Source organism: Curcuma longa, chromosome 3 (assembly GCF_044706935.1).
Source record: "Curcuma longa cultivar G26 ecotype Majalengka, Jawa Barat chromosome 3, ITB_CL_G26_1.1, whole genome shotgun sequence".
NCBI classification, from domain to species: Eukaryota; Viridiplantae; Streptophyta; class Magnoliopsida; order Zingiberales; family Zingiberaceae; genus Curcuma; species Curcuma longa.
Window position 1 is genome coordinate 8,381,529 of NC_133863.1, and position 21,415 is coordinate 8,402,943.

Here is a 21,415-nt window from a genome sequence, read left to right on the forward strand (position 1 = left end):
ATTTCGACAGTAGAACACTATAAAAAATGTATCCAAATAGTTTTTGCTTTCAAAATATAACTGAATTGATTACGACAGAGCAAAGTTGCAGTAGAAGACAATAGTTCGAATCCTGATGAAATCAAAATAATATCCTCCTCTATCATGGTCAACTACAACTTCTTGATTTACGTTCTTATAAGATAGCGTATTTCATCTTTTGCTGAAGAAAAAAGTAATACTGAAAGATTATCTTTCAAAATTCATACATGTTTTCTTAATTTAGATGGAAATTTTTTATAAGTAGTTTTATAATAACTACTTATAATATGTTAAAATAAACTACTTTAATATTTTTATTTAATTTATTATCTATAGAGTATTATTATATTAAAATATTTTTATTAATATAATAAAAAATATTTAAATTTATCATAATTATTTTAATATTATTATAACAATTATAATTCTAAACCATAGTTGAGCAATATTGCAGTTTTAGCAATTTCAACTAAGTTATTAATAAATAATGTTTCATTTTAATATTTTAAAAAATAAGACATCTTTTTTATGATAATAAAAATATGGGCCACTATTTATTTTTCCCAAAACGGAAAGTGCAGAGCTTTGCCATTCTCCCTGGGCATTGTGGGGTGAATACAGAGAAAATTTGTATTTGTAGGTCTAAAATGAAAATTTGCAGAAAAAGGAAGTACCAGTTATCCATGTTACAAGGGCAGATATGCAAATTTCCCGGTCGAAATAGAAGCCTCAGGCTTGCGTAGGGTTTCGCCGGTGCTCTCGCGAATTCGATCGGCTCCCATACCTTCCCACCCACCGCCTCTTTCCACAAGCTTCGCCGCCCTCGATATCCGTAAGTTTTCATCGATCTTTTACTGGTAGACGCACGTCTCTCATCGATTCTGTTTAGATCTAACAAAGAGTAATCTGCAGAAGCCTAGAGTAAGTTCTTTTCGTCGCTCAGGTTCCCTTAGGTGTTTTTGTTATGGTTTGTTTCCTTTCTTCTGTTCATCCTGTTATTTGTATTTGCTGATGTTCTGTAATTCGAATTGTTAAGATTTTTGTTGAAAGCTGAGAGTAGTTCTTCTGTACGAACTATGGAACCAATTTTAATCCATACATTTTAAAGGAAACACTTCTTGTTGCGGTGCTATATATTTATGAGATGGTTTTGTTTAGGTTTTACAGATTTGGAACTTTTGTTTTTTCGATTTGTCATTTGGATGACAAATTCGCCGGTGGCAACAAGTTGCAATTGAGTTCATACTTCTGATTTGATTGTAGATCCTTGAGATGGCTGGTAGAGGTCGTGGACGTCGCCAAGCTTTTGAAGAGGTTCGGCGTGGTTATCCTGCCCCTCCAGGGCCACTTGTTCGTGGGCCTTTTCCCCAACCTCCTCATCCAGCAGCACTTGAAGAGGAACTTGAATTGCAAATGATGGACATAAGGAGGCTTTTAGCAGATAACTGTGGGCTAGCTGAGGATCGTGCGGCTTTTCACCGGGAGTTGGCTGCTGCTAGGGAGGAACTTCACAGGATGAACTTGGTGATTTCGGATATCCAAGCTGAGAAAGAAGCTCACACAAGGGACTTGATGGAAAAAGGATTAAAGCTAGAAGCTGATCTGAGAGCTACTGAACCTCTGAGAGAGGAGGTCATAGAACTACGTACAGAAATTAAGAAGCTCACTACTATTCGACAAGAGCTCAACAATCAGGTTCGTTCTCTTACGCACGATCTGACAAAGGCTCAATCTGATAATCAACAGATCCCAGCTCTGAAGGCTGAAATTGATGGGCTTCATCAAGAACTTATGCATCTTCGGTTAGACTTTGACTAACTGCACAGCTCTTCTCATGCCATGCCTCTTTTCTTAAACTCACACTTCTCTTTGTCCAGGATGTCTGTTGAATACGAAAAGAAATCAAACTTTGAACTGATGGAACAAAGGCAATCAATGGAGAAAAACTTGGTTTCCATGGTGCGTGAGATTGAAAAATTACGTGCTGAATTGGCTAGTGCTGAGGGGAGACCACAGGCTGCAAGTAATGTTGCTGAGCTCTAATACTCCTATGTTTTTCTTATTGGCTTCAATAGCCATTAGCTATCCTTTTCAGCAATTCAATATCTGGGTATTTGTACATGATAGTCTAAAGCTGAATATTTATACAAACCAAGTAAATTTTTTCAGTGATGCTGCTACCACATTGTGTTTATTGTATACAAGTTAGTTAGGGATGATTTCTCATTGGATCTGTTTGTCAGAGCTGCATGTTTTCTTTGCATCGGTTTGGTCAATTCTGGACTTTTCCCCATTGATTTTATTTAACTTTGCTGTATGATGGTTTACTGAAGGTGGAAGTTATGGGACTAAACTTGGCAGTTCTGAAGGATCCTATCCTTCAACATATGGATATGAATATAACATTAAGCCTGTAAGTTTACTATGGAGGTTCAGTTCATTGCCAAGTTGGTGATTCATAGCTATTAACGTGCTTTTCCACTGTATCTTTCACAGCCTGTTGTTGACAAGACTAATCTGTATGGTGCTGGCTCGGGATCATGGGGAGCACTCAGCAAGTCTCACCTTGCTCGTCGTTGAGAATCTAGTTCAATTACCCTCTAAATAGGATCTATACTATTTCTATTGCCGATGCTTGCACACTATATGTATAGATGGTTTTCTAGCTTCACAATTGGTGCATGCTCCACCAGCTTCACTTAGGAGACTGCTTTTCTGAAGCTAGATAACATCACTTATTCTCTTCACTTTTTAGTCAGTTTGAGGCATGCTCTATATGATTTTAACTTGGAATTATGGGATGTCAAATATATTTGATGTGGTTCTCAATCTACTTTTATTCCGTATTTTTAGATTGTTTTGTGGATTAATTATTTGTCAATCATGTTAGTTAACATTTTGTTTTCTACAAGCCATTGCATGCCGTTGTATCCACATTGTTGCCTTCAATTAACACTGAAGTAATGAATACGCTATCAAGGATGCCATATACATTTCTAGGCCATTTTACTAGCATAGTACTAATGAAAATTAGCGATTGGTTAACCAACTTTACAAGGTATCAGAGCAATAACCCATATATTCAATTGCACTTGATATTTAATTCATGTGTTAGGTTAACTTAGTCAAGTGAATTATATACATTCACACATGGAGTACATGTGTGGGAGGAGTGTTACAGATATAAATGTATAGATTGGCTTGTAACTCGAGCTTTTGAATAAGTGGTTACATAATCAACTTTACATATACATATAGTATTTGGAACTTTACCTAGATCATTGACGAAGAAATGTGGAATCACCTTACTTTCTTTTGCATGAGTCTAGATTTATTTGGAAGTGGTTTCAGGACCAACATGGAATGAGATTTTCAGACACAACCAGTTTTATCTTATATCCTTCCTATGTCACCAACAACAGTACTCTATTCTTGTTGAACTTTAATGGGATCATTATATCAGATGCTTGTGTTTTTGCATTACTAACTGTGCATTATCAGTGGATTACTATTACTGGACAATAATGGTTCACCATTCTTAGTCTGTGTGAACTCTAATGTGATTGGTTAGGCATTTGAAGGTGTGAGAGCAACAAAAAATAAACAAAAAAAAATTAGTCATTTGAATTTAGATGTACTATGAGGCATGCATGACATGATAATTAATTATTTTTTGTTGCATCTATAGTGTTATTTTTTGGCTTATTTATGGAAATGGTGGTGGTCAGTGAAATGTAGAAGAGATACAGTTCTTCAATGCTTATCAGTGTTGAGGAAAATGTACTTGGACTTGAAATCTTAGGTTTGCCAAAGAATTAGTATTTTGTGTGAACATGTTCATTTGCTTTACATAGTGCACAATCCAGATGTTACGGTTCTGTTTCTCATGTTGTGGGAATGGGCATCTTGTGAATTCTTTTGGTTGATTTTCTACCAAATAACTTAAATTGTTAGGTATATTTAGAAGTGAATTTATTATTAGAATTGATGTTAATCATTAAGATAGTCTAGAAGGGAAAGACTATTTTCATAGTAAACAATTTTATATTTATGGACAGTGGGAATGCAATCGTGAGGAAGATGAATTAAGTCAAACTAGCCAACGGTTAAAGCATATACATAATTTTTCATGAGATAGGTTTTGAAGGATGAAGTGATGAAAGTTTCAGTAGGTTGGGAAGTGCATCTTAGTGTCTACATGTTAATTAATATATGCTTTAGCTATATGTATACATATATTCTTTTTGGTTGCATATGTTAACAGAAGTATTGGGGCTCTGGTAGATATTGGTTGAGACAAAGAGGAAATTTAGTTCTTCAAAACTGTTTAGACTGTGAAAAAAACTGAGATTTTGCGTGAATAAGTTAATAGTCATAGTGTTAAGCAAAAAGTGGCCTAGAAGTGGAGGTTATTGTCAGGAAAATGTATATGATTTAATATTCAGGAGACACTTTTTGCATTCAAAATGGAAGGTTTAGTCCATCTCCACAGCTGATTGAGGGGAATACAATATTTATATGGCAACATAGCCAATATCTTTGTCTTATGTAGTGCGGGATGACCATGTGTTTCTGTGTTTAAGGAGCATTAGGGTAGAGTTCACCGTTAATCCTTTAACTTGTGCAATGCCTCCTATCAAATGTTGTGCATTCTTTTTGAAGAGTTCCAAACATTCTGACGAGTTGGATTAGAGACTTGATTTATTACCATCGGGTGTCAGCTTTCTTCTTTCTTTGGCACACTTCTTGGCTGCTTTCAAGTGTTTTGTCTGGCATTCAATATGAAGATTGATGCATGTGGGTACAAACCACAGTTTGTCAATTCAACTAAGAGTTGATGAGATGGTTCTGTTGATGATGATGCAAAAGATGCAGAATGGAGATTGTTTTCCTCGTAAATGGTTTGTTGAAGTTTATCTAGTTGGGTGATGTGAAATAAGCCTTCGTGATGGCCGACATGTTATCTTGTTCATTTTCACTCACTTGGATTGCTTTCAAGTCTGTACCAGATTCCTTTCATCATTTTAATTTTCTGTTAGCTTGCCTGAAGTTCTTTGGTGATGCCATGAGAATAATCTGTATGAAGTCTTCTCTGAATCTTTCAATTGATGTGGGTAAGGGGATTTGAAATTGTGGACCAAAGGTTGGGGATTGTCATATAGCCCACCCAATCGAAGGATTTTCCAAATAGTCTGTAATTATACAAAATAGTACCTTCATACTAAAAGAGAATCAAGATCAAGCACCAAATCTTCGAGTGGAGGACCTAGGATAGGCGGCCAACATTGTGGAGAGGTGATATGCTTGGAGTGGTTCTGCTGTTTATGACCAGAATCTTAGAAGGGATGTCTATGACCAAAATCATAGAGGCAAGTATTTTCTACTGTCCTCAGAATTTGATTGAATAGTTTCTGAAGTGCTTGTTTGATTTCTCATATTGTTCTAGACGTTGATATTTCCTAGAATTATTGTATTTGACAATACATTTACTCCACTTGATGCAACTGCCACTATATGTATTTTAGGTGCAAGAATACTTGGTATTCTGTGGATATTCCTTATAAACATAAATCTAGTATACTTTTTGGCAAAGGTGGTGCTAAGATCAAATGACAGACCTGTAGTCACTATCTAGAGTTTGTTGGTTTGCAAGCCTAAACAAGAAGAAATGGCCCTAGAAAGGTGCCAAGCGGCAAGGCTTTTCATTTATTTGATGAAGCTTTCAGGTTACAATCTATGTGCCATTACTTGGTTTCCAATCATTCTTTTGGAAATTTAGCTTTGTTGCCTAAGTAGATCTGTCATGGACAATGAATAAACCACATTGTGAGGATCAAGAATTCTGGATTTAGAGTTATGGAAAGAGAAGCAACTTCAGGTGGAAATTTTGTTGTTTAGATGGAGTTTTATCTGAAGATCTACTTGATTTTCTTTAGATTTACTATGTTGCTTTCATTGTGTGGAATAGCTTTACTGAAGACTTTACTAGAATGTGATTGCATGGTGCTTGTTAAGCTGTCATGGTTAGAAGTTTCACTCATTGGCATAGCCACCGAGGGACACTTGGATCAGGGCATATTGTGATCTATTCAAACTGTAGCATTGACTTCAAGTGTAGTTCATTTGAATTTCACTGTCATTGAGCTCAAGTTCATCCAGAGGTAAAAAGTGAAAACTTGAATTATGATTTAAGTTGGATTTCAGTCAAAACCTGTGCTTGAATAAAACTCTAACTTGATTTGACAACTAAAACTTTAGTTGCTTATCAAAATATTATACGTGCATAAAGTTTTATCAAGTTTATAAATTAGTTAATGGTATGGGAGTAAATGTAAGATCTAGTGAAGGTTGCTAGCATTGATAAGTTGGAGGTGACATATTGTTTGGATTTGAAGGCTACTGAGCAGCCACAGCCTTTATGTTGCACTAACGTGGAAGGGGAAAAGTGACTTGGTTGAGATAATGTAACCATCATAGAGATAAAGAGAATTAAGAGACAAATTGAGAAGACCAGTGATATATATTCTTCATAGAGATAAAGAGAATTAAGAGGCAAATTGAGAAGACCAGTGATATATATATATATATATATATATATATATATACACACACACACACACAGCACACCCTCTTACCATACACCACACACTAAGTTTTCTTGTACTGACACACCTGACTTTACAAAGATGAACCTTAACTCCCACAAAGTTTCACATAACTACCCCTCCCGGTAAATAATCAATCTTTTTATTGTGCTTATCTGAGATCTATTGGTGCAATGTGTAGCTAGTTCAGTTTAAGAAGGTCCAATACTGGCTTTCATGCTTTCGCTTATCCATTTTATTATTTTAGGGAACCTTGTTAAATGATTCTCTTTTTGTTTGCAGAGTGAGGTAACTTCTTATCCATGAATGTTGCTATGTTGTGTTCAACTGAGATCCTGTCCATTGGTGAATTTAGTATTGCTTTTGGTCTGGGAGTTGATTACTAATGTCATCCAGGAGAGACAGCTACCCAGGTAACTCTTGTATATACTTGATTGCTTTGCTATCAATAGAAGGTGATTTCTATTAATGTTAATTGCTATGTGACAGTTTAGGAATTTTAGTTGTGGATTTTTTACAACTATAGTATGCTATTTTGAAAGCATTGTCAATCTCAGTCCAAACATGATATTTACAAGAGAAATAATATACAGGGTGCATATGTAATTTGGAAATACAAAGTAATTTGTGTACCTGTTTGATTTCTGTGTTTTTTGTTTGGTGGGAAAGCTTTCTTCCTCTGTTCTATTCTCATAAATTTTCATTCCATGGCCTGAGGAAGCAGTTTGCGAAGTCTTCTTGTTCTTGTATCAATTTATGTTAACAAATCGTCTTATTTTTTTTCCCTTTACTTAATAACCTCATAAGAAAGCTCCTGATGCCTCTCTAAGGTCTGATATCTACAGTCCAGTCTCATATTTGATAAAAACCAAAATAATCACTGGGTATAAGATCTGATTAGAAATTTTGGAAAAAATATATCAGGAATGTTCTGACGTTTTGTGCACCTCTGTAAAAGTCTCGTTACATTCTGGGATATGCTATACGTTCTGTTTCTTGCTCAGCTGTTTTTTCATAGTAACATAGAACTAAAAGAATTTGAACTCAGCTGTGTTTATTTTATTCAGGTTCATGTAAGTTTTGAGGGCATCACTGGGAAATAATGCTAGTGAAATTGAAGCAATGTGCCATGGTTTTGCATCTTCCAGGGCCATTTTGCAATCCTGCTCTCTCTTCTCCCATCATGAGTGTTAGGTTACTATTGCTTTGGTGTTATTAACATTCACATATTCTCCAGCTTTGACAGTACGGATAAATATAATCTTTCATAATCTGGGTCTTCATGTAACCATGTAGGTTAGACGCAATACAAGGCACTTGCTTGAGTTGGATTGGGTCGTACCAATGTGCCAGATCCAAATATCCTTGGTCCTAATCTATCTTGGCTTAAAGCACTTGAGGGATGTATCAGACGACTTAGGACAGATCTTATATGATATCTACGTTTGTAAGTGTAGTCTTATACTGAACCTTTATGCATACTACCGTAGTAAAGTTCATTTCAATCTCTTTATGTATTGTAAACTTCAACCTGCTCTTAGCCATTCCCTTCCCCAAGGGATTACCAGAAAAATCTAAATTTAATATTTGTTATTTTGCAGCTGCGCTTGCTGGCGCAGTGCTACCTCACTGTGTAGTTCTTGCCTGTTGGATTGTGAAACTATCAGCAAGTAGAATGATCCCGATATCTCAACACCCAAAATGTGGGTCTGTTTTTGGGCTTCGTTGCTGCTCCTAAACCCGGTGCATTCGCAGACATTTTTCAGATTCCCTTTCCCTCTCTCTTATCCTCTGGCATTATCGTTCTTCTCGAGATACTTTCTTATATATATGATCATGAAATGGATCATATGAGATCGTTGGGTGGTAGATTTTACGTTTTGCTGCAGTTCAATAATGTGTTTTTTTTAATCAAAATTGGCAGTTAAGCTGATAACTGGAGTTAAATCAGGTTAAGCTGATAACTGGGGGCAAAATCAGTTCGGTTTATTATTATTGTTAATCAATATCATTATTATTATTATGAATATTGTTATCATCATCAAATTTTGGCAGTATTTATAATTCAACAAATTGCTCGTCCAAATGTTGTCAATTTTATAACTTTGGAAGTGAAGTCTTTTCTGAAAGTAAATACGGTAAATTGTAGGGGTAAAGAAGAAAATAGATTAATGAAGGGACAAATTGAGATTTCAAATTATAGATGCTTGCAAAAAATTGATATTCTAAAATTTTATTACATATGAAATAAACATTAAATTTATAAACTGAATAAAACGTAAACCCTCGATGACACCGTATTGTTATCCAACGGTTACATTCTGGTAGTGTAAATAACAGGATTACTGAGTCCTCTTCTTTTGATTTTTTTTCCTAACAAGGAGGTATGATTATTGCAAACGTTGACTTTTAAGATTCTCAACAGTATGATTATTGACTACGTTTTTAACGTTCATAACCGACCACAAGATGATTATTGCAAACGTTGACTTTTAAGATTCTCAACAGTATGATTATTGACTACGTTTTTAACGTTCATAACCGACCACAAGACCGACATTGATAATTTTATTATAAAATATTAAGCCATGATAGATCATGCTATTTAAATTTCTTGAAGCCATTTTAATTTTAGCATGTGATAAAAAATGAACCCGACACCCCTAAATGTATCCCACAGTGATTTGATAAAAAAAAATCATGATAATTGAACATCCTCTTCAAGTAAAAAGGATTGTATTTCTTAAAAAAATATTCTGTTAAAAATTCAATCATGTTTTCATACGACAATCTAATATCCAAATATCTCAACTATATCCATCAGGGCAACATTTTAGTCATGTTAACTTTGTTAAAATAAAACTTATTTAGTCGAATCTCTATCCTCACTCACAATGACCAACTACAACTCTCAATTTATCTCCTTGTGAGAGCTGGATTCTGTTGTAAAATCTTCTCAGAATTTATTCATACATTTGCTATAATTTATTTTCCCTGCATCATTCCTTTCCCTGACTAATTTTTACAGAAAACTCAAACTTGAACCAAACTAAAATCTTTCTTTGCTCAAACCCAATTAGTTGTCAAAAGCGTTTACTGTTCCAAAATTTAAAGTCAATGACACTTTGATCCATCACTTGTGATTGAAAAATGACAGCAAAAGTAGGATTTCAAACGTTCGAATCTTCTAATACAAACTCTTTAATAAGGAAAGACACTGCAAACCAAATTGATAAAATTTAATATTCTAGGAAATCAGTCATGAAGGGTACCAAGAATGTCGTCTTCTCTGAAGAGGTGATACCTAGGCACAGAAGATAAGCATTAGTTAACAATTAGGTAAAATACAACAAAAAAAAAAGAGTATGAAACTTGAGCATGAATAATTGTTTCATTTACTTAATTAAGCTATGTTTAGCCGTATCATAAGAGTGGCCAGGAAAAATAATGTAATTCTGTTGTCTACTTCAATAAAAGAACAAAAAATAAGAAAAAAAATAAAGAAACATTTTAAACCTTTTGGAAGTGAGGAGTGGAGGGAAGAAAAAAAAGTTAACAATTCATTTAACTGAGAATGAAAAAACAACTAATCATGCAAAATGCATTCAAGTAGACAGAGAAACCCCCCTCTCTAATTTTTATTCTTCCCTCCTCAACACTTCGACCTCTCCCACTCAAGAGGTCTATAATCGGCAAGAACAGAATAGCAAACATGCTAAATCTTCAGATCCTACTCTTTTTTACCATATTTGCAATGTAATTGAAAGAGAAGACGATGACATAGGTAAGTTAAACATACTCTTTATCGCCAAGCTTGACCACAGTTCCACCATATTCTGGCAGCAGAACAATATCTCCTTCCTTCACGGTAACTGGGATGATATTCCCATTCCTATTGCGTGCTCCAGGGCCTACTGCTATAACTTTTCCTGAGTTCAACTGCATGGAAAATTACAGCGATGTCTAGTATTTATGCAAAATACATTATAGCAAATGCTAATATTTTTTTAGCCAACGAGGAATTAACAACCAAAATTGGTAAAATGAATGAAATCCAAAAACTTTACCACAGGTATTGTCCAAATAGTAATTTAACCAATGTACTTGGAACTTAAGATATGATAAAGTAAAATACAGTCGCAAAGTTCAATACAAAGGCAACAACTTTATATAAGAACTAGATGTAAACATCAAACCTAAACATAAATATGAACCTGAGGTTTAAAAATAAATAGTGATCACTGAGCAAAAAGTTAGTTCACATATCTGCCAAGGAGGTAGATTTAAAGAAAGAATACTGGAGATGAACTTTCAATCCAATAAAATTGTTAATAATCATTTACTAGGATCTTATTTGTACCAACTGTACACAAGCTCTAGACCTACTGCTTAATTTTATGTGTACCTGAAACTTGAAAGCTAGCCCTTGGCTATTTTTGTTAGACTTATTATTTGATTCAAGCACTCAATATAAAAGCATGTCAGGATGATTATTCATATTCTCTTCTGGGGGAAACCCAATTTTCACCTCATCTTGATCACGTAAAAGAAATATTGGTTTTAACCGCACCTATTGACAGTTACTTAATTCACCGACAAAAGATATCCATACACTCTTGACCATAGAACTTGGCCATATTCAATTCCGGTTGTGTATGAATTGTTACACACAAACAAACAGTAGTTGCAATGATATAATCTGGATACCAAGACCATTTCCTTGGTGCAAAATGAGAGGCATAACATTTTAGAGGAACAGAGAACAAAGAAGTGTATGCAGCTTCATCCAAAGATATTTTTTAAAAGAATTTATGTGCTTCCAACTTACCCTTTACCCGAATTTTCTACACTTAAAAGATCAGTAATTTAAATTACTCTCTGATTCAGTCTCAAAACGCATTATGGTGTTGTTTCACATCCATCTACTTAAACTACAGGATACAATTAACTAAACAAAAGCATAAGGGGTCCAATGATTTTGACTGGAAGGAGAATCGCCAAATATGCAAGCTGTTAATGACAAACCGATCACCCTATGGCAAACCCTTGCTCGTATAAATAAAAAAGTTGTAGACATTCGAGTTTATAGTTATCAAACACGACAACTAGAGACTTGTAGTGTTATTTCGAGACCACAAACGGAGTCTTTTAGGTTTGTTGGTCCATCTCTGCATGTGTGATAAAAGAAAAAAAAAAATCAATAAAGCAGTGCTCAAATGTAACCCAAAACACAAAACTTAACTCAGTGTCAAACCCTAAGTAGAAGACTGCATTGGCTCAAAGTGAATCAGAAACAATATGCATAAACAACCATGTATCACTGACAAATACTAAGCGAGAGTTGATCATCCAAATCAAGGCTCAATAATGATCACCTTGGTTGTCTTCTCCGGGAGAAGGATCCCGGCACTGGTCTTGGAAGGAGGAACGATCTTATCCACGAGCACACGGTTAAGCAGAGGAAGCAGACGCTTCGCCATTGATGGCCACAAGAAGCAGAAGTGGCGGCTACTGCAGACGACGTAGAAAGACCACCTTTTTGGCCGCTGCGCGAGCTAAAAATCCGCAACGGAACAGGGGAGGGTTTAAGAAAGGGAAATCGAACCGATCAAGTCACGAAAATGCCCTCATCATGTTCGCGTACTATTGGATTTCTCAGGCATGAATGAAGGGGTACAATTGGAAATTCAGCAGTATCTAGGGTTATTGCATAGAAGATTCTAGAATGCGGTAGAAATGTGTTGGGCTTTCGTGGGCTTGGCCCACTCCATATAATTTATAATTAAAATTTTCTATTATTTCGTGAATAATTATTATTAGTTACCTTTACTATTTACTTCAGTTTTGAGTTGGGCCAAGCCCACAAAAGAAGCCCAATATAGTTCTACCACTTCCACCTGTAAACAAAGCCCTAACATCTGCGACAGAAGAGAGCGATGCGGAGCCTCTGAAATTCCGGTTTTGTCCCTTTCTTCTTGGATGTGAAACCGAACCCAACGAGGGTATTTCAGTGATCTACCTTCTTCGATAACCCTTTCTTAAGCCCTTCGGCGTCATCGACCTTTCGACGTCGCCTCGAGTCTCTGCAGCCACTGCTTCCGCTTCCGTTGGCCGTCAATGGCGAAGCGTCAAATTCCTTTGTTTAACCGTGTTCTCGTGGAGAAGATCATCCCGCCCTACAAGACCAGCGCCGGGATCCTTCACTCGGAGAAGATAACTAAGGTGATCGTGGTTTAGCCTTGATCTTACTCGCCTTTGATTTCGATGATGAGCCCTTGCTTGCTACTCGGTAACGATACGCGCTTGTTTATCCCTATTGTTCCTTATTCACCGAGAGTCAGTAATATCTGCTCCATAGCTTTTGATCACCGACACTCAGTTTACTCCGAGGTGGTTGCCTCTGTCGAAGAATGATCTTAGCTCTGGATTCATTGGTTTTCAGTTGTAAATCTTTGCTGCATATCCTTATTCGTCGAATGTTTGGTCAATATTCTGTTGACATCCAAGTGCGAATTGAGTTTTCTGCAATGGAACATTTGGTGATACATCCACTTAGGAATTGTTTTAAGTTTGGTGATTCTAATGCTTGTTCTTTTGATATTAAATCAAATGTTTGCGTTTTTATTGTTTCTGGAAATTTTGATTTTCATATCAGAGATTGTAGTTTGGATCCTCGACTAAATATTTTGATGGTGGGTTTGGATATTTTCTGGCTATTATCCTATTGCCCGTGTTATGATCCTCAACGCTACTTCTAAGGAATCTGAAAGGAAGAGAGAGCAATATTAAAGATTTTTTTTGTCACAATTTTGTCCATAAAGATTTTTTTTGTCCTGTAACATAATTAACTGATCAGTAACACTAGTATGTCCTCCTAGTTGGTGTTGTTGTCAACCCGATTAATATTCATCAAGCTGTTTAGTGCTTTTGAACTTTGTTTCTTTCTATGGAGTCTACAAATTAACTTGGAACTTGGTTTTGCTTTGAAGAGGCATCTTTGATAGCCATTCAACATTGAAGAGACATTAGATATTTCAATTTAAAGCGAACTTACTCCTTGGGTCAAAGAAAAGAAACTCCAGTTTGTGTTGTTGATAATCATGTTTTCCGTTGCCTACTGATGTTTTTTCGTTTTAAGTTTTACATCAAACTATATGTCTACAATTGATTGGCGTGGATAATTTTTTCCCCACAACTAATGAGATACTGAGATCATTTAAGCTATATCTATGAAGCCTTCTTGGGACTTTTGTGTATTCACATTGTTGTACTCCTAATATTGAAATATCACACCGGCGTACTTATTGCTTATTTTTAATATCTTTTTTTCCAGTAATTGATCTGTGTTTCTTCTGCTTATGATATAATTCTTTTTTATTGAAAGAGATGTTTATGTTTAATTTGTGCATCCAAATTGCTCCTTTTGTTGCTATTCATTTGACGAGTTGTTAATTAAGTGAATAATATTGATTATCGAAATGCCAGTTGAACCCATCCAATTTTTTTCTTGAGATCTTAGTATATGTTTTTTACATAACTATTAATTTACTGGTTGTGCTTTCATCTACAGTTGAATTATGGAGAAGTACTAGTAGGTTCTGCAGCATGTGATACAAATGGAAATTCGAACTCTACGAAAAATGGAGATACTCTTGTGTTGTCAAAGGGTCATGCAACTGAGCTGAGACATGGAGATAAAAAGTATGATATCTTTGTGACTGAGTTTCTATAGTAAAGAGGAACAAAAAATTGTAAAAGTTTCTAAATGTTTGTTCTGTAGTGTTTTACTTATTAGTGGTGCTTAGATCTTTGTAATGTTACCCTACCACTTGATACATGATCAGATTTGCATCTCAACTGGGGTAATCTTACATCAGGGTTGACAAGGGTCTTGATAGTTGTCTTTGAACAATCAAATGCCTTGATCCAGCTAAATGTTGAGCTACGAAAGCAAGAACTGTAAAATTCCTACAAGAATAGGTGCATTGCATTTTTCACTCAACGGGCAGCTTTCCTATGGGATATATATATATATATATGAAGAATAAAGCAAACCTAATGATAGAAGGAAGTATGACAATAACATTATAGCTAATTTAATCAAAGATAATTTTTCCCCCTAGGAAAAGTAATATCCTGAATGAAATGTTAGAGCGCTAGTTGCAGTACAAGGTAAATAATTAATATTAGTTGCCTATCTATTAAGTCAATATAAAATTAGCATTATGAAGACTACCTTGTTTTCAATGGGGACAATTCTTAAATTTACGTGTGTTAACTTTTTGCTGGTTGATTTTATAGTTCATGAATGCCATTTGATAAGGTTGACTTGTATTTATTTTTTATGTATGATTCTATAGTTCATTAATATCGCTACAATCCCCAAGTTGAAGTCCTAGCCAACTTACTATGATTGGCAAACTTCTATGATCTATTGTAAAAACACTATGACATCCATGAACGGAGAGTTCCTGTAATTTTCAATTTGTTTGAACTTAAATGAAGTGCTTTGTTGCTAATGTGAGCTATTATCCTAGTTTTTTTTTTAATGTGTCTTCATGCTGCCTTTGTTTCCAGTAGAGTTAGAGTAGTCTCAAATCTCAATTCATGAGAATATATAAAATTATATTTGTGATTTTTGCATTGAAGGTTAAAATAGAATACTAAATTTTCCCATTCAATTTTTAGGAGCAACTGCATTTACTTAGAAGGTTCTAGCAGCTTAGTGCAACTGAAATCATATTCTTGTGGACCTACTTCTCTGAAGTCTTTCCTTTGGAGTCGATATCTATCTTCTCAGGCTGGAGCAAACTCAAGTGATAGGGAAAATGATCTAGAAGATGGGTTTTCTGGCCGATCTGCCGATTCTGTGGATGGTTCAGGAAAAGAAGATGATGAAGACCTTATATCTGAAGTGGGGGAGTCGGAAGAATATGATGAAGCTGAAGAAAATTCACTTGGCTTGGGAGATGTTGAAGCAAATCAAGGTGGAGTAAAAAAGGGGGCACGACGCCCTCTTTCTCAACTTTTCAAGATAATAAAAGGAACTCCAAGAAGATCTGTAATTAGTGCACTTGATAAATATGTTGAGGAAGGGAACCCTTTAGGGCAAGCTGAGATATCTCTTACTTTGCATAATCTGAGGAGGCGACGACTCCACTCAATGGCACTGCAGGTAACAGTAGCTTACCCTATTAGTTTCTATGAAATTTGATATTTCTATCAAATATTTTGAACTTTGGTATGCTAATGGAAGATACAACTTGGCCTTTCCTGTACAGTTGTTATAACAAAGTGGACTAGCGCTTTCCCTATCTGTTTGTATGATCAAATCATATGAACTACGGTGTCTTTTATTGTGGTTGGGGCCTATAATCCTCAGTTTTTATAATATTGGTTTCACTTCATAAGTTTGTTCATCCTGATACTGCATCACTATGTAGCATCCCACATCCACTATAAAATTCTCTTCCTCTATTTTTTTGGGTGCTACTTCATATCATCCAATACGGTAATCGTTGATCATACTATTGTATAATATAAATGTAAACCTGTATTCTGTTAATGACAAATTGCCTGTTGTACCAGATTAAATTTTTTTTTTTAAAAAAAAAAACTCCATTCAGAACTAGGCTACTACCAAATGTGATACATGATGGTACTCATTGTCATTGAGAATTGTCTGTGAGAAAAGCTAAACAGAAGGGTGCAAAGAAATAAAAGTGGGTAGGGAAAAACAAGATAAAATATTGATAACTGGTATCCAACAATTGGTCGTATGTTATTGTGCACAAAGGCAGGAACTAGTAGAGTTGTTGCTTAGTCTTACCAATGAGAATGTTTTGGGAATAAAAAAATCCATTGGTTTATATCACACGGTGATTATATAGCAATTTGTTGCATATACGTCAAACATGTTTAGAAATCTTTTACTTTCACTCCCCTCTTTATATGACTTAAATCTGAGGGATATGATTCATTACAGCCAATCCCAAATAATTGTGATTAACACAGATGGCAATGATTATGAGGATAATGCTGGTGAATGTCTTTAGATGCTTTTGGAGTTTGTTGGGTTTGGTTAAATGTAGAAAATGATTTATTGAACTAGTTTATCTGATTTGTCCGCTACTATAGTGGACATATTACGAACGAGCTTAATCCAGCATGAAACAATTATTTTGTTCATTCTTGCCCTGGCTCAAAAGCATGCATTGGATGAGGTATAGTGGGTCCTGGCCAACCAACCCATGCCAACCAATTGTATTTCCAATTAGCAACTGCTGTATGTTTTATTTTATTTCATTTATACATTTTTAATAGCTTAGTTTCTAAATCTATGACATACTTTCTGAATTTTAACATGTGTATCACATACTTACAAAACTATAAAATCTATCATATTTTATCGAAAGCAGCAATGAATCTATCATTCTTTGATTTTTTTCATCTATCCACTGTTAAACAGTTCCATTTAATAAAATAATATTTTGTTTTTCTTCAGGTCAGCCTCTTGAGATTCACTTGCACCAATACATTGGCATACTGTTGTCGAACCCCTTGTTGTCTTGCACTTAACACCTATTTGAAATTGAAATTCTTGATCACTGTTATTGTTTACATATTTAAATTCTCTCTTGTCTTTGGCTGTAACTTTGATCTTATCTGGTAAACTATTTTTTTGCATCCCATTATATCTTTTCGTTTTCACAGTTGGAGTTGCATTAGGTGTGTAGCTGGTCTTCACTTTCAGGACCATTACATCTTGCACAATCAATTTGCCTTTTAAATTTATGTGCTGAATCAAATTATCATCCATTTTCTATTATTTGTTTAAGACTAGAATTTGCATATGCAACTGGAATGACATAAATGTGTGTTGTTTAATGGTAGTTTGACATTTATAAATCTTTTAGGTTGAGAATGTTGGTTCTGTAGAATATTGGTTTTGAACACAAAATGATAAAATGAAAGTTTCATGAGGTATATGTGAACATCAACTTTATGACATTTGAATGCCAGCATTTTGTTATGTAGGCAACTTTGCTTTTGTTCTCTTGATGATCCTATGTGATTTACCAGTCATTTATCACGATCCTTTCTCAGTGGTTTTATGTTCTAAAATATTAATTCTGTTTTGGACTTTTCTTCAGTTTGTTGAGTGGCTGGAAACTTGTAAGAAAATTGAACTTGGGGAGTGGTACTATGCTTCTCGTTTGAATTTGATGGCTAAGGTCCATGGCCTTTGGCAGTCGGAAAAATACTTTGAGACAATTCCAGAATCTTTCAGGAATGAGTTGGTCTACAGAACTTTGTTGGCTAATTATGTTGCTGATGTGAATTTGAAGAAAGCAGAGGGAGTGTTCAATAAAATCAGGGATCTTGGTTTTCCGATCACACCTTATGCTTGTAACCAGTTGTTGCTGCTCTACAAAAGGACAAACCCGAAAAGGATTGCTGATGTACTCCAAATGATGGAAAAGGAAAATGTACAACCAACGGTATTTACATACGAGATCCTAATCGATGTCAAAGGCCGAGCCAATGATATACCAGGTATTGAGCAAATTGTGGAGATGATGAAAGAAGGACTGGAACCTGATTTACGGATCAAGTCCTTGGTCGCAAAGGCTTACGTATCTGCTGGTTTGAAAGATAAAGCTGAAGCAACATTGGAAGAGATTGAAGGTGAGGATGTGCAGGAGAATCGTGCTGTTTGCAGGTTTCTTCTCCCATTGTATGCTGCTTTGGGAAAGGCAGACGACGTAGAAAGAATATGGAATGTTTGTGATGCAAATCCCCATCTAGCTGAATGCATAGCTGCAATAGAGGCCTGGGGCAACCTTGGGAAAATTGAAAAAGCAGAGGAAGTCTTTGAGAAGACACCCGAGAAATGGAAATCGTCAACCTACTACAACACTATGTTAAAGGTTTATGTAGAACATAAGCTGTTTGCCAAAGGAAAGGAACTGGTGAATCGGATGGCTCAGAGTGGTTGCCGAATTGGTCCTTTGACTTGGGATGCAGTCGTGAAACTGTATGTCGACTCAGGGGAGGTGGAGAAAGCTGACTCAATATTGCATAAGGTAACCCTACAAAACAAGATCAGGCCTTTCTACTGCTCGTTTATGGCCGTGATGGATGAATATGCTAAAAGGGGTGATATCCATAACACTGAAAAGATTTTTAGAAGGCTGAAGGAGATCGGCTACGTCGGTAGAATGAAGCAATACCAAATTTTGCTCCAGGCCTATGTGAATGCCAAGATTCCAGTTTATGGCTTCAGGGATAGGATGAAAGCTGACAACATGTATCCTAACAAGGCTATTGCTGCACAACTGAAGGCTATCAATGCGTCTCAGAATAATCTAATCTCAGAGTTGCTCGATTGAATAGAGAGAGCGCTGATTCTGCAGTAAAATGCTGCTGCTATTTATTTTGTATTTCGTGTGTGCGAGCATTATTTATCGAGACGCCTTCAGTCGCATTTAGTTTAGGCATCAAAGACCATTGTTACTGTTTCACGTTTTATGTTTCCTTAGGCTGTTCCATCTGAAATGCAGTGATATGCATAAATTTTATGAAGGGCGCTGACAATATCACTTGCCCTTCTTGGAGAATTCTCACCAAAATGGTATTTGTTTAAACATGGATTTTATGTGGTTTTGATAGGTTGCTCAAGTTATCCCATCTTGCCTTTCCCTCACCAAAAGAGGTCGTTCCCCTTGACTCCGTCCCTGTCCATTTGAGTGTCAAAAGGCTTGTCTCTGTTCAATTGGCATCAATAATTGTTTCGTTTACTTAATTAAGTTGCAGTAGGTATGTTTGGCCGTATCATAAGAGTGGCCAGGAAAAATAATGTAATTCTGTTGTCTACTTCAATAAAAGAACAAAAAATATAAAAAAAATAAAGAAACATTTTAAACCTTTTGGAAGTGAGGAGTGGAGGGAAGAAAAAAAAAGTTAACAATTCATTTAACTGAGAATGACCAAAAAACAACTAATCATGAAAATTGCATTCAAGTAGACAGAGAAATCTACCCCCTCTCTGATTGTTATTCTTCCCTCCTCAACACTTCCTTTCTTTGACCTCTCCCCTCAAGCAGTGGCAAGAACAGAGTAGCAAACATGCTAAATCTTCAGATCCTACTCTTTTTTACCATTTTTGCAATGTGATTCCACGAGAAAGACGATCATATAGGTGTTATGGAATAATATATCCTAGGCAAGAAAGTCAAGATTCAGATCAGATGGAATAGGACACCTCAGAGTAAGGAGTGGAGATCATGCTCTATTGTTTCATGTCCGACTGATTCCATGTCCTATTAGCTCTATGCTTAATTGGTTCTATATCCTATTGGCTCCATGCTCAACTGACTTCGTATCCTATTGGCTCCATTGGTTCCAACTGGCCCCAAGTCCTGAAGGAGGTTGACTCTCCATGCAACTAAGCTTAATCAAGTCAACACTTCTGTCCAAATAGCACTGCTTGATCAACATGATATCACTCATTCTTTTCACCCCAATAGCCATTAAATAGAATTGCTCTATCAACCTGACATCCATCATCAAGCAAGGGAAATGTTCCGAGTAAGTCACCAGAATACCCTCATTATGTTCTCGCACTATTGGATTTCTCAGGCATGAATGAAGGGGTAAAATTGGAAATTTAGCAGCATTTAGGGTTATTGCATAGAAGATTCTAGAATGAAGTAGAAATGTGATGGGCTTTCATGGGCTTGGCCTACTCCATATAAGTTAATTAAAATTTTCTATTATTTCATGAATAATTATTATTTGGTTTAGCCTTGATCTTACTCGCCTTTGATTTTGATGATGTGCCCTTGCTTGCTACTCGGTAACGATTCGTGCTTGTTTATGCCTATTGTTCAGTAATATCTGCCTGCTCCGTAGCTTTTGATCACCGACACTCAGTTTACTCCGACGCTTATTCTCAAATTTTCAAGATAATAACGGGAACTCCAAGAAGAGAAGATCTGTAACTAGTGCACTTGATAAATATGTTGAGGAAGGGAATCCTTTAAGGCGAGCTGAGATATCTCTAGCTTTGCATAATCTGAGGAACCGACGACTCTACTCAATGGCACTCCAGAAACTTAGGTATCGAGGTATTTCTTTAAAAGTTACACTAAAAAGAGAATGTTGTATTCAAGAGTCACCACAAAGAAATTAAAGAAAGAAAAAGGATGTTATCATGTTGTATTAATTTCCATCATCACTGTTGTGTTTTCCATCATCACAAACAAAGAAAAGCACTGTAATCCATTGTCGTCGTCAAAATAGATGTGTTTATTTTCCATCATCACAAATAAGAAATTAAAACGAAAAGTACTGCAATCAATCTTCGTCGGGATAAACAAAGTAGACATCACTTAGCCCCCTCACCGGTGGTGCTGGTGCTGGTGAAAAGTGGTGTGTTGTCCAAAATAGCGTTGACCGCGGCCGTAGCGGCATCGGCGGCTGCTGCAGCGTCCAGGGCAGCGGCCGCAGCCTGCCTCGCCTGGGCAGCGGCCGCAGTGGCCCGGGCGGAGACGGCTGGGGCGGCCGCAGCGGCGGAGGCGGCTGGGGCAGCCGCAGCGGCGGAGGCAGCCGCAGCGGCAGCCCGCAGAGGCGGCGAGTTGGCGTCGTGTACGAGGAGGCATTGGGAGGCGCTAGGGCGTGGGGAGGGAGGAAAGGAGAGGAGAGAATGCGGTTTAAATAGGTGGCCCTCTTCTAAATAACATCCATAATAAATCAAAATATTATATCTAAATATTTGTTATTCCATC

The 21,415-nt window shown here is 36.3% G+C and overlaps 3 protein-coding genes across 4 annotated transcripts; 2 read left to right on the forward strand and 1 right to left on the reverse strand.

Moving 5' to 3' along the window:
• Nucleotides 1-734: 734 nt before the first annotated feature.
• On the forward strand, nucleotides 735-8,617 carry LOC141823312 (protein FLX-like 3). 2 transcript variants are annotated; one of them, XR_012601398.1, is made up of 9 exons: nucleotides 735-853; nucleotides 1,294-1,823; nucleotides 1,899-2,044; nucleotides 2,355-2,434; nucleotides 2,518-2,596; nucleotides 6,909-7,039; nucleotides 7,694-7,820; nucleotides 7,923-8,073; nucleotides 8,228-8,617. XR_012601398.1 is itself a non-coding variant. In XM_074710581.1 (5 exons), the coding sequence occupies exons 2-5, from the start codon at nucleotides 1,294-1,296 to the stop codon at nucleotides 2,599-2,601; spliced, it is 840 nt and encodes a 279-aa protein (XP_074566682.1). In that variant the 5' UTR covers nucleotides 736-853; the 3' UTR covers nucleotides 2,602-2,867. The 2 variants fall into 2 exon arrangements, 1 of the variants encoding a protein (XP_074566682.1); XM_074710581.1 differs by lacking the exons at nucleotides 6,909-7,039; nucleotides 7,694-7,820; nucleotides 7,923-8,073; nucleotides 8,228-8,617 and having other exon boundaries at nucleotides 736-853; nucleotides 2,518-2,867.
• A 1,116-nt stretch (nucleotides 8,618-9,733) lies between these two features.
• LOC141823313 (10 kDa chaperonin, mitochondrial-like) lies at nucleotides 9,734-12,184 on the reverse strand. The gene is made up of 3 exons (XM_074710582.1): nucleotides 12,002-12,184; nucleotides 10,426-10,565; nucleotides 9,734-9,930 (listed from the first exon to the last, which is right to left on the reverse strand). Exons 1-3 carry the CDS (start codon nucleotides 12,104-12,106, stop codon nucleotides 9,882-9,884), a joined length of 294 nt encoding a protein of 97 aa, XP_074566683.1. The 5' UTR covers nucleotides 12,107-12,184; the 3' UTR covers nucleotides 9,734-9,881.
• Nucleotides 12,185-12,709: 525 nt separating this feature from the next.
• Nucleotides 12,710-19,296, forward strand: LOC141824238 (pentatricopeptide repeat-containing protein At1g80270, mitochondrial-like). Its single transcript, XM_074711486.1, has 4 exons — nucleotides 12,710-12,848; nucleotides 14,197-14,327; nucleotides 15,315-15,801; nucleotides 17,780-19,296. Exons 1-4 carry the CDS (start codon nucleotides 12,744-12,746, stop codon nucleotides 19,016-19,018), a joined length of 1,962 nt encoding a protein of 653 aa, XP_074567587.1. The 5' UTR covers nucleotides 12,710-12,743; the 3' UTR covers nucleotides 19,019-19,296.
• The last annotated feature ends 2,119 nt before the right edge of the window (nucleotides 19,297-21,415 follow it).